A 17386-nucleotide genomic window follows, 5' to 3' on the forward strand; every position below is an offset into this window, starting at 1 on the left:
CGACGCAGAACCCATCAGTACCTGTCACAAATCAATGACGTGGCATGCCCAGATTCACTGGACACATTTCCAGCAGGGAGACGGTCCCGGACATTCCGCAAACAGGACACGTGGCAGATTCCGTGCACTACAACGCAAAGTCCGCTGACTTGCTGACGTGACAGTGCGTACGGAAATAAAGCAGGCTGTACGGAATTCTAGCTTTTGAGCAAGCTGAATTCTACGCTGGCTGTTTTTGGGAAATCTTTTGGAATAGTTACTTTATTTTAATAAGCTTTTAAGTTGAAAGCTTTTGGGGCTCTGCTTTTGGGCATCCTTTGTAACCTTTAAATATGTGGGCAGGGCTCTCACAACTCGGAGCATCTGGACGCAGAGTCTGAGAGTGAGCGCTTGCCTACTCTCTTGTACTTTGAACACAGATTAATATAAAAGAAATACCGAAAGGGACGCCAATCTTTGGGGCCAACATCTCTAGGCACGGAACTCCGCCGGGCCGTGTCGAATCAATTGTGAATTGTGAACTGTTTTGAACCGAATCTCTGTTGTGTCAGGGTAGAATCTTGACTTGGAGTATCCAAGTTTGTTACAGTACCTCAGCACCTCTCAGTACCCTAGTACCTGTAGCACCCCAGTAGTACCCAGCATCAGTACACATTAGCATCGGCATCTCAACATTTAGTCATTGTATCAGCATTGTACAAGAATAAAGAAAGTACTTGCTCTGGCAACAGAGCAAGGGGGCCGTGAGGATTTGGGACCCGATATTCGATGTCATCTCTTTTCTCTCTCTCTTTCATTCAGTTCAACTCAGTTCTTTCAAGTGAAGTAAAGTGTCCCTTGTGTTTGTGCGGAGTACTAGATCCGAGCTAAACCCTTTAAACACTTCCGCTGCACCTGACATAACTGCAAAAAAAAATCAACCCATCCTCTCTAGGACAAGAGGCACCATCGAGGCCAAGCACAGTGTCTATGCATCTCCTGCATAGAAAAGGGGGCTAGTAACTTATGGCACATACTGTAATCACTGGCTGCACATGAGACCAAACCTCTTCTCTGGCACACAAAATATCATCAATAATCTCATCAGCACTAAACAAATGCTCAAAATAATCTGAAGCTATGTCAAGGACCTGACAAGATCCGTATATAACCTTTCTGCAGAATCGTGTAAGACTCAACGGAAGTCCCCGTGGGACGTTCTTAGAAGTGTGCAAAGACATTCTCTCTCTCTCTCTCTCTCTCTCTCTCTCTCTCTCTCTCTCTCTCTCTCTCTCTCTCTCTCTCTCTCTCTCTCTAGTAAAAGGAACCATCAATAATGCAAAGTTGCATTCAATAATACAAGGAGGAATTAAGGATTATGAAAGTGTAGTTGTTGGATTCTATCTATTCTCTGAATTTTGCTACACTTGATGTCACAAACTGCTGACGTGTCAAGCCATTGAAGAACAGAGCCGATTTGCAGATCCCGGCCGAGGGGCCGAAACGCTAGAAGCAGCAGCAAAAGAAGCAGGAGCAACAAAAAAAGTTTAACCAACAGGCAAAGTCGTGACGAGTGGCCTTTTTTTAAGAGGAGTTCTCACCAACTTATGGGACCTTGTTCGATGGGGCCCAAGTGACTAGAGCAGGACCAACCTACACACACACACAAAAGATGCGCAACCAACTGATGACATGGCAAGACAGTATGGATGCCCCGGATTTTGCACTGACATGCTGACGTGGCACTGTACAGATGTCACAAACTGCTGACGTGTCAAGCCACTGAAGAACGAAGCCAACCTACAGATCTAGGCCGAGGAGCATAAACCCTAAGTGAAGAAGCAAAAGCAGCATAAGAAGTATTACTGTCACGAGGACGTGGCAACTGTTAACTATGTCACGAGGACGTGGCAACTGCTAACCTTAGTTGTTGGTTTCTTTCCAATGATTTTTGTTTTATTTTTGAGACCCTCTTTTTGAAGTAGCAAACGGTCAGACATTGTATGGTCAATGCGAACGGTAGTTTCACCCGCAAACGAGAAGTGGTGGGCACTAGAATTCGTATAGTAAGAGCATGTCTAGGCTCAGAGCAAGATCATGTAGGTCCCCCCGTCGCACGTAGCAAGTTGGTGGATACTAGGAAGTGAACTCAATAAAGGCATAAAGTCAAGTTGGGACTACCAACAGAAAGTATCCGACAGTTGGGTCACATTGCACTTTTGGATGCGGTCCCAATGAGGATAGATGGTCAGATGACGAGTGGGAGCCCAACGGAATCATTTCCTAAAATTTAGAGAACTGCTATTTTGGGCTGTGAAATGTGTTCGCGTCATTACCTCCGGTATGACTAGGGGAACATTTTACAACTCTGCCGCGAAGTCAACTGAGCAACCAGTCGGGAGATTTTTAGGTGGCAAACCCGAAACGGAAAATGCTTGTAAATGCGCCAAGTGGCACATTTCTGTGCACTTGCCTCATGCATCAAGAAGTGGCGCTGAATTTATAGCTGGGAGGCTCATTTTTTAGTTTCCTGTCACAGGTTAAGAGCTATGGAGTGCTTTCTTTCCCTCTCATGTACAGTGTGGTGCTAGGAGTGATGCCCTGCACGCTACACACTGCTCTCTCTCTCCCCCCTACGTGCAGTTATATCATGCCCCACAAAAGGGCTCTTCATTTGACTGATGTACAACTGTGTGGTTTCATGCTTTTGTGCTGAGGCAAGAGCCTCCTTGAGCAGGAACAGGGATAGCTAGCTGCTACTCCGAAGCAGGCACCGATGAGGGTCATAACCTCACCGTACAGGTGCAAATTCAGCGTTGTGTATGCGCAGAAAATTGACTGTTTTTCAGCCATACGGACGCCAAAACTCTTGGGAATCGTGCCCCACTGGCAGAGGACAGCTAGGGGACTGTTTGGGGCTGAAAACAAGGCAAAAACCAGTAAATACAGCGAGCTGAATTTACTGTTTTTGGGCAGGAATCAGAGGGTATACGCCAGTGGAAGTGAGATCCAGCAGGGGAATTGGTTTCGCGCAAGTTTTGGGGCTGTTATCCTGCCAAAATTTGGCCAAATCAGGTAGTATCTAGCGGGATACAGGTAAAGGATTCCCAAGACTCTACTTTGTAATTTACCCTCTCAAAGAATAAAGAAATACCGAAAGGGGCGCCATTTTTGGGGCCTACAGGTTGTCGGCGTCTGCTCGGGGCATTCTAGCTTCCGAGCCGTGTGTGTATTCAAGTGTTAATTCCAGTCGCGGGTTTTCTTTGCACGTTCTCTCTGTGTGTGTCTAAAGTAAAGAATTTTGGGTGAAAGCCAAAGCCTACCACCCCACGGGCCGGTTTCAACTACCAACTTGCAAAGTCTTGCCGAGTCGCCTATTTTTAAAGAAGAGTTCCCACCAACTTATGGGACCCCGTTCGATGGGGCCCAAGTGATCGCACAAAGAGAAAAAATAAAGCAGAAGCACATGCGCAGCCAACCTTTCGGTATTTCTTTATTCTTTGAGAGGGTAAATTACAAAGTAGAGTCTTGGGAATCCTTTACCTGTATCCCGCTAGATACTACCTGATTTGGCCAAATTTTGGCAGCATAACAACCCCAAAACTTGCGCGAAACCAATTCAGTGTACGGACGGCCTGAAATTTACATTGACATGCTAACGTGGCAGCCTGTAAGGACTTCGGCGAATTGAGCGAATTGCGCTGCTGACGTGGCAGTTGTACAAACTTTCTGCTTTTGCGCTGGTAGCTCTTGGACCAGTTGCTTTTGAGTTTGTAGCTTTTCATGTAATTGCTTTTTATGGCCAAGGGCCTTTAAAAATGAGCTAAGGGCTCACACTCTGGCATGCTCCACGAGAGGTGTAGAGGATGGAGAACCGCCATTGTACAGAGTTAAAGTAATATAAAGAAATACCAAAAGGGACGCCAAGGTTTGGGGCCAGTGCTCTCTTGGGGTGGAACTCCGCCACTCCCCATCTCGTGTCGTGCATCTCTTTCAGTTCAGTTGTTATTGATGTAAGGTGTAGCAGAAGTGAATGTTGAACTTTGCTCAAGATGAGTGCTCCGAACTGTGCTCAAGGTTCCTTTTACTTACGGAAGGGAGAGCCTTCCGTTCCTTTAGTGAGAGAGTGCAATGGACACAAACAAAGTGGGTGAACACTGTGAATGAAGGTGCTGAGACTGAGAGATAGAGAGAGAAGAATACGACACCAAAATGTTGTCAAACCCTCCTCTGAAGGCCCCACTCTCTATGGCGAGAGCGGTCTACTTATGATTGCACAAATCTCTACAATGCTTGGACTTGCTGACGATGTCGACGACGAGACGGACTGAAATCTGAAAACGCTAATGGCTGAAATCTGCAAGTCTTTATCTGCTGAATTTTGACTCTATGTCGGTGACCATGTCTATGACGATGATGCGACGACGACGCACTGAAAATGCAGATGCTGAAATCTGCGTTTTCCGGGCTGAAACTACGAACTTTGCGGGATCTGACCGTGCGGCAAGGATCTGCAGCCGGAAGGTGAGATTTGCGAGGTTCGGGGATTCTACTGCGGGTACTGATTGCTGAAAACTGAAAACGCCGAGTCTAATGGAGGTTCTGTCGCGAAGGTTTGCAAAAACGCTGATGGCTTCAGGTTCTTCAGGTTGAGGCAAAAACGCTAGGCTGAAAATGGTCTTGCTGCGGTGAATCTGCTAACGCCGGGGCTTCTGCTTCTTGCTGTCGCCAGGAATCTGCAAGATCTAAAAACGCTGACTGATCTGGTCCAAAAACGCTAGGTTTATGCTGTGGAGCAAAAACGCTAGGCCTCTTGGGGGTTCTGCTAAGAAGTTGCCTGTTGAGCGTGTGTTCCTACTGCCTCTTCTGCCAGAAAGTGCTAGCTCTGGTTTGCTTATATATTTCATTAGCAAAATTGCCATACCTAGTTCCCAACAAAAGTCACTTAATAAATAAGTGAAAAATCAAAAATAGGAAAAATAGGTTTAATGCACTGGAAAATCCCCTTGATGGATTCTGATGGATTCTGAAAGGAATGATTAAGATCATGCTGTGTGCAACCGAAGGATGTGCATCTAATCTAAGTGACTGGTCATGCACTGTCTGCGAACAAACTCACAAAAGTGCCAGATCACTTCCTATTCTTGAGTGACTTGACTGACTGAACCCTGGTCATGCTGTAGCTTGTCCACGGACACATAGGGTTCGATGTGTCACGTGACAATTGAAGTGCTAAAAGTCTGTTTAGTCTATCTTTCCCGTTGGCACATGGTGCTCGTTTCTATGACACTGGTATCAGAGCTTTAGGCGTGTGCTTTTCTGAAAGCATATCCGTCCCACCAAAGAGAAGACAGAGAAAATCGGGGCTTCCAGAGTCTATTGGAATTTGATTCAGAGAAGCTTCGTGTTCAGACCCCGGACTTATTAGGCACTCCCACCCTTACTTCATCGCGCATCGAGCACGCTCCCGTCTTCATCGCTCTGTCTTACAAGGCGTAAGCCATAAAGATCACTTGCAGAGAGGGATCAAAACTTTTTTTTTTTCCGAGCTGTCGTTTTCTCTCTGAGGCAGTGCCATGCAGTGGTGGATGTCTATAGCTACCACGCCGCACACTCCAAGGACTTAACAAGCTTTCAAGAAAATTTTTGCCCGAAGTTATATGTTTTTGCCAGCTTCTCACAGAGCGGTGTATCCTGAAATGCTTGCCATGGAAACCCTAGCAGATTATAACTTGAAATCTACCATCACCGCCCGAGGAACAATGTTTGTCCAAGAGCTGATGGACCATGCTGTGGTCAGCTACGACCTTATGGAAGGAATCTAACCCTAATTTTTGGTGCAGGTTACAGGATGGAAAGTCTGTCGACTTTTCGAGCTCGTTTGATGTCGAGATTGCTTTTTAAGTTTAAATCTATTTGAGAACTTGTTTGGTGATCCTGTTTGGAATTTTTTTTAAATGGATGGTATCTGTTTTGAACCTGTCTTGGTGCCGATTCGAACTGTTTGGCTCTGGTTTGAATACTAGTTTCAATGCTTGGTGATTTACTCCCAGGTGGAGTAGTGAGAGATGTTGTTTTGGTATCGTCTGAACCCGGAACGACGCATACGGGATGTCTGGGGAGTGTTTCGTTGTATGCTTGAAAACCTCGGAACAACGCAAACGGGATGTCTGGGGATGTATGCTTGACCCTCCAAGCGACGCAATCTGCGGTCTGAGGAGCGTTTGGTTGTACCAGTCCTTTGAGCTCATGGCCCGAACCTTTTTAGATTATTTGCGGGGGGAGTGACGAGATATTCATTGAGTAGCTTTATACCGTAGACCGACGACCGTTTGTCTCGGGGAAGTGATCAACGGCGCTGTTCGTTGTGTCTTGTAACATGCATATGTGAGCATTTGTGTTGCCAACCACTAAATATTCCTTATTCGATGAGATACTTCTAGGAAGCCAACGACCCCGGATATCAAGAGTTCCGATCTGGAATGAGACTCCTTATTGGATGAGATTCTTCTGGGAAGCCAACAACCCAGGAAATCAAGAGCTCCGATTTGGAATGAGAAAACTGATTGTCCCTCAGAATGTCCCTCGAAATGACCCTCGGAAATTTTTGAGCTAACTTGAGTTGTTTTGCAAGTATGATGTAATCGCGGACGATTAATTTCTTTCAAAGAAGAGGAGATGTCACAGACTGCTGATGTGTCAAGCCATTGAAGAACGAAGCCAACCTGCAAATCCCAATCGAGGGGTCTAAACCCTAAGTGAAGAAGCAAAAGCAGCATAGGAAGTATGACCAACTTGCAAAGTCTTGCCAAGTCGCCCTATGTTTAAAGAAGAGTTCCCACCAACTTATGGGACAAAGAGAGAAAATAAAGCAGAACCACATGCGCAGCCAATGATAACGTGGCAAGCCTGTACGGACAACTCGAAATTTGCGTTGCTCTGTTGACGTGGCAATCGGTACAGACTTCCACGAATTGCACTGCTGACGTGGCAATTGTACAAATTTCTTACTTTTGCGCTAACTTCTTTTAAACCGGTTACTTTTGAGTTTGTAGCTTTTCATGTAACTGCTTTTTATAGCCAAGGGGCTTTAAATATGAGCTAAGGGCTCATACTCTTGCATGCTCCGCGAGAGGTGCAGAGGATGGAGTATCGGAGTTGTACAAGTAATATAAAGAAATACCGAAAGGGACGCCAAGGTTTGGGGCCAGTGCTCTCTTGGGGTGGAACTCCGTCACTCCACATCTCGTGTCGTGCATCTCTTCCAGTTCAATTATTATTGAAGTGCTAAAAGTATGTTCAATCTGTTCTTTCCCATTGGCCCATGGTGCCCGTTTTTGTGACAACGGACGTCCACAAAATGCGATGACTGTTGACGTGGCAAATTGTACGGATTTCCAGAGTTTACGCTAGCAGCTTTTGAGTTTTGAGTTTGAAGCTTTTCATGTAATTGCTTTTCATAGGACAAGGGCCTTTAAAAATATATATATATATATATATATATATATATATATATATATATATATATATATACCTTCATAAGTTCAGAATAGTCTGAACTCACGAATTAGAAGAGGGAATAAAGCACTCATAAAACTATAAAAGCAAGGAACCAAGAAAAGAAAAGAAAAACAAAAACAAACAAACAGAACAAACTAAATCACTTTGTTTGCTACGAAACAAAACTAGATAAAACAAAACATTATTAACTTAAAAATGTTTTTAGAAAAGGTATGTGTAAAATAAGTTGACGCAACTTACTTGGCTTAAAATAGGTACTCAACTTTAAGCAAAAAAGGATGAGACATCTTAAAAACTTAATCCTAAAAATCAAACTTCACACAACAACTTCTAACGGAACACATTCTTAAGTCCTCAGGTAAGCTAAATACAAAATCGAAAAATGAATACTACTACAAACCTACGAAGAGCAAAGAACCAAACTTGACAATATGTGATCTCAACTTCGCTGTTTGTCCAAACAAGAAAATTAAGATTATCACCTTTATCATGCATAGCTTGGACAACAGCTATGACATCCCTATTCACGTCGTCAGTGCCCAAGAGTAGGTGCAGGTTTATATAGAGGTCATTCATGCTTTGAACGTACTCTACAAAACCAACGAGCTGAGTTTCTATCACCCTTCGGAGGTGATGGGCATACTCAGCTATGATAAAGGCTAGCAATTTGTCAAGCTATAGTAAAAATACTAGAAGCGCTAAAGATCAAAACAACAACATAAGGTGTTATTAAGTCAAACAATAAGTGGGCTTTTTAGCTCCCCACTTCTATTGAATTTACTACTAATTATCTTGAACAGTCCAAAGGAAGAAACATTAAAAATAAACTGCAAAAATGAACGAACATTTTTCATGATTCTTTTGAATGAGTATCCTTTTTCAACTAGTAAAGAAATAAGATGGCAAGATTGAACAACAAAAGTAGATTTACTAGAACAAAGACGAGAAAATCTAAATAGTTGAGAGCAAATGACACCATACTTAACTAAAAGAGAAATGTTCGAAGAAATGTGAGGTATACGGATGATTTTTAGGTTGGCATATTCTGGTTCAAGGCGCTTATCATAGATATCTACTTCTAATCCCAAGGGAGTCTGAAAAATCTTCAGGTCTAAAAAGGCACAACAATCACTATTTGTGGTACAGTTAAGTTCACAAAACTCCTTGGGATAAATTCCTCCGCATACAAAACTCGAATTCAAGTACATAAAATCTTGAAAAGAAGGAACGTCGGGGACAAAAAGATCATCTACAAAGCGTCTTACATTGCATAACTTGTGCAAAAATATTGGGCAAGTGTTAGCGAGGACAAGACGCTCCATAAAATCAAACTCATAAGTAAAAAGATAGAAATTAGCAAGAAAAACAGCACAATTGGTGCCCATAGGGATACCAATTGTTTGCTTGAAAAGAGAGTCGCCGATGGTTATATATAAATTGTCCAAAAGAAAATCTAACCAAGATAAGATGTCAATGTCATCTACAATCCTGGTAAATCTCTTTCTTGCTTTGTCTACATCTACATTCTTACTTTTCAGCCATAAGAAGTCAAAGTTTAAGGCTGACTTTTCTACTAGCAATGCCTTGTACCTATCCTTCTCAAGCTTGTACGCAAAAACTTTTGAAATAAGAGACTTGACTCTAAATTTAAGGTCCTCCAAATTTAGCTTCGTGTATAGCGTTGTAAAGTCAAAAGTTTGGAGACATAAAGGAGAAGATTTCTCCTTAAGGCTTCTTGAAGAGTTCAAAAACTTTAAAACAGGAATCACACCTACTGAATCATTTAAAATCCAACTTGAATCGGTAGGTACGTCTACTTCCTTTAGCATATTTTTCCACGATTCATTTACGCTAGGTAAAATGGCTTTGAAACAATAACTAAGCCATTTGGAAACCTCGGTCAAAGAGGTGTTACAAGAAGCAGCTATAAATCTAAGCTTTATAGGGTTCTTGTGGAACTTCCAAACGGTATATAAAAAAGGTAATTTAGGCTGACACTTGAAACCAAAAGACTTACAAAAGTCTTGATGTTTCAAGATAACCTCTTGCATTGAAAGATCACAATCAATGTAAGTCTGAGAGTTTACTTCACCTAACAAGCATTCTAAATAGAACTTTTTGCACGTAACAACGAAGTTATTAGGGCACTTATCTACATAAGAGATTACAAAATCACGATGAAATTTCCTAAGAGCATCACGATCAGAAGAAGATAAGCTATTCCTTCCTAAAGAAACATTCCGAGAGCAAGATGCTAATTTCAAAGAAGCTTTCTTGAGGACTGCAGACTTCCAATGGGTAAAAATACCTTGAACTCCTAAAGACTCCTCAAACTTTACTACGAAACTAGAAATTCCTTTTTCTATGACTTTGAGAAGGCAAGAGTCGTTTGAGGAAGGGAGCCTATATTTAGTACCTCTTGAGAAAAGGTCTTTCAAGGAATCCGAAGGAAGGATAGAACAATCGACAGTAACTACATGACCCAAAGCTCCATTTACGTAAGAAGAAAAGGCAATTTTACTACAAGGGCAATCAATACTTGAGATTGCTAGCCTTTGTTGCTTTTTAAGATTACGTCCTATGTCACTATAGTTGAAAGCTTTTTGTCCTAAAGTTTTCACATATTTGAAAGCTACGACAGGATGGTTCCATACCTTTCTCTCACAAGGAGGGAAAGCATCCAAAGCTTCTTGAGATCTCAAAATAGAGCTTAATCCAATCTTGTCTAAGTCAGGGGAGTTATCAACAAATCTTTCTTTCCAACCAAGGGATTTTTCATACTAGGACATTTGGACTTCAGAAATTTGTCTAACAGTACTCGAAGTTGAGTACTATGAGACTCTCTTAACTCCAAATCTTCATAAGAGTAGTTCTCAAGGGTATACAAGAGCTTAAATAGGATCCTTATATTATACCTTTCAAATAATTTATAAGAAAAAGAACCCAATTCCATGGCTCTAGATAGGTAAATCAATCTCCGTTTGAAATCTCTATAGGCAAAAATTCTATGGTTTGAAGGGTCATCACTCTCAATTCTAGAGATTGAAGCCCTAGGGAGACCTTGTACTCTACTAGAAATAGTGTTGTGCAAGACAACTAGATTGATTTCAGGGATAGAAGGCGGATCTGAAGAAGAACCTTTAGGAATCCAAGTTCTTTTAAACTGACTTGAAGAGAGAACTAACTCGGGTTTCGGATGCCTTCGCCAAAGCATAGGTTTCTTATGGTAAATTGTCTTATTTTTACGTAAAGAAGACTTTCCTTCCAAGTTGAAACCTTTAGGGAAAAAAGTATGCAAAGTTCTCATCCAAAACAACTCTCGAGGCCATGCTGATTTATAGAACTCTTTAGAGTTTCTAAAATTACCCTCTATGTGCTCAATGGGAAAACAACGGAAAGACTCAAAGCCATGTTTTGCTATTGCCGCATATAAGGGTTTCACACTTTCACGTACGGTGCTCTTACTTTGAACTTTTCTGGCTTCTCTTACATGTTCCTGAAAACGGACAAAAGCTGTTCGAAAGGTTTGGCCAACATACATCATAGAATTTTCGTGAATACTATAAATAACATAAATAACTTGAGAGGTATGAACCGGACTTAGAGGACGATCTACCACAAGATGTTTTTTCCTTAAAACGCCTCAAACGATTGAGGGCTTTTATGGAAGAACTTGTGTAATGAGTACTAACTAAGACATTCTTAAAAGAAGCCCAACGAATAGGACCATCACCAAAAACATGCAAATTCTTCAAATTAAACTTAGCTAAAAACTTAAATCTTTCTTGATACAGATTATGACTACTTCTAGCTACTGAAAAGAAAGAAGGTTCGAAAAGACGTACCTGAGAGTCATCAACATTGCTCGTTGAAGCTGAAGAAGAAGTAAAAGTGTTTTTCATTTTTATAGTAAGGTCAGTGTTTCAGATCAACGCCCGTCTCAAGGCTAAAGATCCTAAGGCTAGATTGATGCTAGCCACACCCCTCATTTGTATAGTAGGGCTGCTGCCAAGCAGTGAGGTCCTTAAATAAGGCTGCTTGCTACACTCAAAAGATCATCGACAATAGCGTGCAATCGAGTGCCCGTGCTCCCTTGCTAGAACACTACTCAACCTCTCCTCTCACAAGAGATATTTCATGAAACCACAAAAGAAACCCTTGATCCAAGGGACCAAATTAAGATGTTATTTTTATTTTTTAAGAGTTTTAAGAGAAAAGAATTATTTATTAAAAACATGCAATCTACAAAGTTAGATTTATAACTTTCTCACAACAATAACCAAACCCACATACACACAATCAAACGCAAAAAACAACAAATACATAAATCAAGACAAATTAAAAAATAAAAGACATGACACTCAAACATACCAAAAATCAAGACGAAAAGAAGCTCTACACAATAAATCAAGATACAACCAAAATTACAAAAAGACCCATTTCTTATTATTGTTATTATTTTATTAAAAAAAGTTTATTTAAAACAAGAAATAAAAGTAATACACACATAAAATCACATCGATACATGAGTATACGATCGGTAGCTGTTGAGGTATGCACACCCTCCCAATATATCTTCATAAAGCTCAACAGTTGGTCACCACTCGGACGAAAATCAAAAAGATTTGCATGTCCGCAAGATGACTGAAAAATATACCTTCATAAGTTCAGAATAGTCTGAACTCACGAATTATAAGAGGGAATAAAGCACTCATAAAACTATAAAAGCAAGGAACCAAAAAGAGCAAAAACAAACAAACAGAACAAACTAAATCACTTTGTTTGCTATGAAACAAAACTATTTAAACAAAACATTATTAACTTAAAAATGTTTTTAGAAAAGGTATGTGTAAAATAAGTTGACGCAACTTACTTGGCTTAAAACAGGTACTCAACTTTAAGCAAAAAAGGATGAGACATCTTAAAAACTTAATCCTAAAAATCAAACTTCACACAACAACTTCTAACGGAACACATTCTTAAGTCCTCAGGTAAGCTAAATACAAAATCGAAAAATGAATACTACTACAAACCTACGAAGAGCAAAGAACCAAACTTGACAATATGTGATCTCAACTTCGCTGCTTGTCCAAACAAGAAAAATAAGATTATCACCTTTATCATGCATAGCTTGGATAACAGCTATGACATTCCTACTCACGTCGTCAGTACCCAAGAGTAGGTGCCTTTAAATATAGAGCCAAGGGCTCATTCTTTGGCGTGCTTCTGTGTGAAGGTGCAGAGGATGGAGTATCGGCGTTGTACTCAGTTGAAGCAATATAAAGAAATATCGAAAGAGGCACCAAGGTTTGGGGCTAGTGCTCTCTTGGGTTGAAAAGTCCCCCACTCCCATCTCATGTCATGCATTTCGCTCTGTTCAATTGTTATTTGAAGAGCTTAAAGTTGTTTAGTCTGCTCTTTTCCATTGGCATGTGGTGCCCGTCCCCGTGACAGTGGTATCAAAGCTTCAAGCATGTGCTTTCCTGAAAGCATACCGATCCTACCAAAGAGCAGACGCAGCAAGGTGGCGCTTCTAAAGTTTACTTTACCAAGAAATCTTTGTGTCCCGACCCCGGACTTATTAGTCACTCCCACCCTTACTACATCGCGCATCGAGCGCACTCCCGTCTTCATCGCTCTGTCTAAGAGGGCATAAGCCATAAGGAAGTCAAGATCACTTGCATGAGAAGGTCAACAAGACACCTAAGGTTATGAGTAGAGTATAGGGGACAAAGTTAATTCTCCAAGATAAACAGTGCACACACATGCCGAGAGTTTCTTCTTTTTCCACCTCGAGCATCTTTAGCAGTCCCATAGAACCCCATTTTCAGCCAAGTAGCGGTTAGATGTAGCCCTCGTAGACCTTCCCACATCAGCCCGAGGAGGTGCCTCATCATAGAAGTTTCTTAAAGCCATAGGGTAGGGCAGTTTGGAGATGCTGGTATTTCTAAGATGTTTAACATGTTCTTCGGATGGTTTTAAAATGGGACAGCAGTTCATCTTCACGCAACATAACCTTCTACGGACCCTCTACCACAGCATTCAGCAATGTCAGGAAATGCCCATTGTCGAATGCCCTGAATATGCACATACCGTCCTGATTACGCGAGCCATTGTGCCCAAAGCGTCATGCTCATGACAACTGCAATAAACTATTGGCTTAAATTCATGACATGTAAGATACACAGCTGATTAAAGGAACTTGTTTAGCTTACTTCAAAAGGCAAAAGTGTTTGATCATAAAAGTACAATGAACTGGCTAGCCAATCAAAAATTGGCACACAGGAGGAAATGCACCATGTAACAATTGTTTACTATACCAATCAATCATCACTGGGTAAACTCACAATGCAAGCTACAAAATTTCAGGGTGAATAGACGTACCTCTGGTCGAACTTGCTTCAAATAAGCTGCAATGCCAGCAATAAGGCCCCCGCCACCCACTGGAACGAACACAGCATGTAAAGGTCTTGAGAATTGCCTGACCAACTCCATCCCAATAGTCCCCTGTCCTGCTATTACATCAGGATGATCAAAAGGAGGAACAAATATTCTGCCCTCTTCAAGGCATCTCTCCTTTGCATATGCTTGGGTTTCATCATAGGAGTCACCATACAAAACTACAGTTGCACCTAACCTTTCAACAGACCGCCACTGTAATTGTAGAAACACAATATTAGTGTAACTGCTTTACCAGGCGACCACTTGGGCTGGTAAGCAATTTCTGCACAAAGGATTTTATGTGATCGCCACAGATTGCTACCTTAATCTCTGGTGTTGTGACAGGCATTGCAATGACTGCATTGCAGTTCAACTTACGGGCTGACAGGGCAACTCCCTGAGCATGATTTCCAGCGGAAGAGCAAATGACTCCCTGCTTTAGCTGTTCTTGAGAGAGGTTCGCCATCATATTGTAGGCACCACGCAACTTGAAAGAAAAGACCTATGACAAGCACGTAGGCGTGATTCACATATGATGCACAGACCATCCAAGACAATTCTAAAATTGGAGATTAATGTCAAACCGATTGTAAATCCTCCCTCTTGAGGTATATATTTGAACCAGTGCGCTCGCTGAGATTTGGGGCTAACTCCAATGGGGATTCGATGGCAACATCGTAAACCTTGGAGGAAAGGATGGAGGTGAGATAGGACAAGGCAGACGTGCCGAATCTAGTTGAGGCTATGGGTGCTGCATGAGGGTTTCTCCCCAAAAAACCAGGCTCATATTGCAACGACCCTGGGGAAACTCTTCGCATGGTGGTCTCACTGGCTTGCGAATGCTGTCCGTTCAGGGGAACTCCATTAAATCTTCTCTCGAGAGAAGAAGTAGATGAGCTAGACGTTTCAACTGCTGCAAAGTCAGCAGCACACATGATCCTCAAGCGTCCTGACGAAGAAGAAGATCGGCAGGAAAAGGAGAGTCCCTCATAGACTGAAGAATGAAGAAACTTGGCCGACACATGGGAATCCTTCGAGTCGCTTCCTCTAACAAGCGCCCTGGCGTCGACGCTCGGAGTAACAGTAGCAGCAGCCATTGGTATTCTTCACGAAGCTACAATCATGACAGAAACGTAGAGTCCTTCCGCAGCGGACAACGTCTCCACATTTCTTGTCACGAGCTCTCGCGATCTGCTGCCTACGACGGGTCTAGCTCCTTCTTATATAGAAGATTTAGAAATTTTCTCACGTAGGAAAACGGAGTCTTTTGCAGTGTTTTTCATACAACGAGCTAGCGCGACCCGCCGTAGATCTCGCTCGCTCTTACCAATGGTTTTGAATGGCGAATGGTATACTTTTTCTCAAACTCACTGATCTGGTCATGAGACTAACTATCCATGTTAACAGACCCATGTTAACATAACTTTTATATAACCATCACCACATTTGGCATACATGTCGACCAAGGGAATGTCTTTCAACAACCCCTAAATAACAATATCATCATGAATTATTTTGCCCATATCGGCATCTTGTGTAATCCCACATGCCTTCAAGGTGCAAGTGTATGTGATTGCATTTGGAGAGATGTCCTCTCTCTGTATCCGCTCAAAACATCCCAAAGCTTCCTAACTTTGACACTTTCTTCTGTACACTCTCTCTCTCTCTCTCTCTCTCTCTCTCTCTCTCTCTCTCTCTGTGGCAAAAAGTCTACATCTTCCAAAGTTAACATGATAGTTGTCATGAGTTGCACTTTTCTCACTAACGTTGAAGCTATCAAATTATCAAAACTATAGCAAATTGGCAATATAAAAAATGAACAGAACTCCAAACACTCTTATAGCATTGCTCATTCCTCGTGGAGTGGTTTCCAATATGCACTCGTCATCTTTGCAGTTCAATCGTGTCCTTGAACATGAGCATGCGTGTGTGTGTGTGTGTGTGTGTGTGTGTGTGAGAGAGAGAGAGAGGGAGGTTCATCATTTCCCTTACTTGCCAACATTGGGAAAATACAATATACCTCTCTACCTCTCTCTCTCTCTCTCTCTCTCTCTCTCTCTCTCTCTCTCTCTCTCTCTTGCACGAGGTGTCATACATTGGTGCTCTGTTAGCTTCAATATTGGACATCACCATTACTTTCTCTCACTACACCTTTCAAGTTTTATCACACCTAGGTGCTCGGACTCTTATCATCGATCATTGTGGCTACCATCTGTTTCAGTCTGTTAAACTTTAAGTGTTAATGTCCTTTTAGTTTCCTCAAAGAGGAGACTTACAATGAAATAGGTGACCTTCATGCAACTGGGTCTAGCTATCAAGTAGAGGAAGTGAGAGAAATCCGGTTCTCCTCCATTGGTATCACCAGAGACTACTCTTGAGTCCTCTACGCTCTAGGGAAGACTTACAATGTATGTCACTTCACCACGGTGTGCAGTGTGCAGCAGCTTATAAGAAAGAGCGAGATAATTAGAAGGAGAACTCTCAAGAAGCGAGATCAGAGAGAGAGAGAGAGAGAGGTTCCTTTCTGCATACAACATCTCTTCAAATTTCAAACTTGGAGTGGGTTGTAGTCTAAACAACCTCCCTCACACAATTTGCGGGGTCTATGGAACCAAGAAACCCCAGAGGATCCATCTCTCTCTCTCTCTCTCTCTCTCTCTCTCTCTCTCTCTCTCTCTCTCTCTCTCTCTCTCTCTCAACCTGTGATCTCTCTCTAGCCATGCTTATTCAGGATGTCGCTTCAGCTTTTCCCCGGCTATTCAACTCCTGCAGAGCGGTCTTCTGATCACCAATTTCCGTGGCATCTCCTATCCCCCGACCCGGCTCATTTTGGGAATTTTGATCGAAGATAATGAAGGGCATTTTGGGAAATTTTGGTCAAATATGAGGGGTAAATTGGGAATTTTGAAATTTGAGGGGTATTTTGAGGATTTCCACAAATTGCATATTTATTTTGGTAATTTTTCCTAGAATAAAATATAGTTAAAGCTTGACGGTTGTCTGTCAAGCTTGATGGCTTGCCATCTAACGTGGAAAGAGAACACTAAATGAATGATGTGGGTAGCGGCAGCCTGCAATGCCGGTCATTGTGCTTGGAGTGGATGAAAAGCAAAGGCGTGGTCTTGTGGCCAGTGTTCAGGAAAAATGTGTCTCGGCTTAATACCGTGTCGTTTTCAATTCCAAAAAATGTTGACTGAGGGCAAGCGCAAAAGGAGAAGTGTAAACAACACTACAAGAGGCTCTTCATATTAGCGACGCCGGCTGGGGTAAAAAAATAACCGAGCGCGCCCAAAAACTCAGATCTCAGATCTGAGTTTTTCGGCGCCCTCAAGCAAGGAGCAGGTAACGCTCTCCCTCTCTCTCTCTCTCTCTCTCTCTCTCTCTCTCTTTTTCTTCTCCACACACACACACACACACACACACACACGAGGAGAGGAAGGAGAGC

At 42.2% G+C, this 17386-nt stretch overlaps 1 protein-coding gene across 1 annotated transcript in view; it reads right to left on the minus strand.

Moving 5' to 3' along the window:
- LOC147425765 (threonine dehydratase 1 biosynthetic, chloroplastic-like) overlaps positions 1–15231 on the minus strand; it is a 51462-nt gene extending 36231 nt beyond the window's left edge. The window contains exons 1-3 of the mRNA XM_086500192.1: positions 14526–15231; positions 14264–14443; positions 13885–14154 (exon numbers count right to left, since the gene is read on the minus strand). Of these exons, the coding sequence (XP_086356318.1) occupies positions 13885–14154; positions 14264–14443; positions 14526–15038 (963 nt within the window). The 5' untranslated portion in view covers positions 15039–15231. The remainder of the gene's footprint in view (positions 1–13884; positions 14155–14263; positions 14444–14525) is intronic.
- Positions 15232–17386: the final 2155 nt, after the last annotated feature.

The sequence above is a fragment of the Adiantum capillus-veneris genome, chromosome 25 (genome assembly GCF_014529385.1).
Source record: "Adiantum capillus-veneris isolate H3 chromosome 25, ASM1452938v2, whole genome shotgun sequence".
Taxonomy (NCBI): domain Eukaryota; kingdom Viridiplantae; phylum Streptophyta; class Polypodiopsida; order Polypodiales; family Pteridaceae; genus Adiantum; species Adiantum capillus-veneris.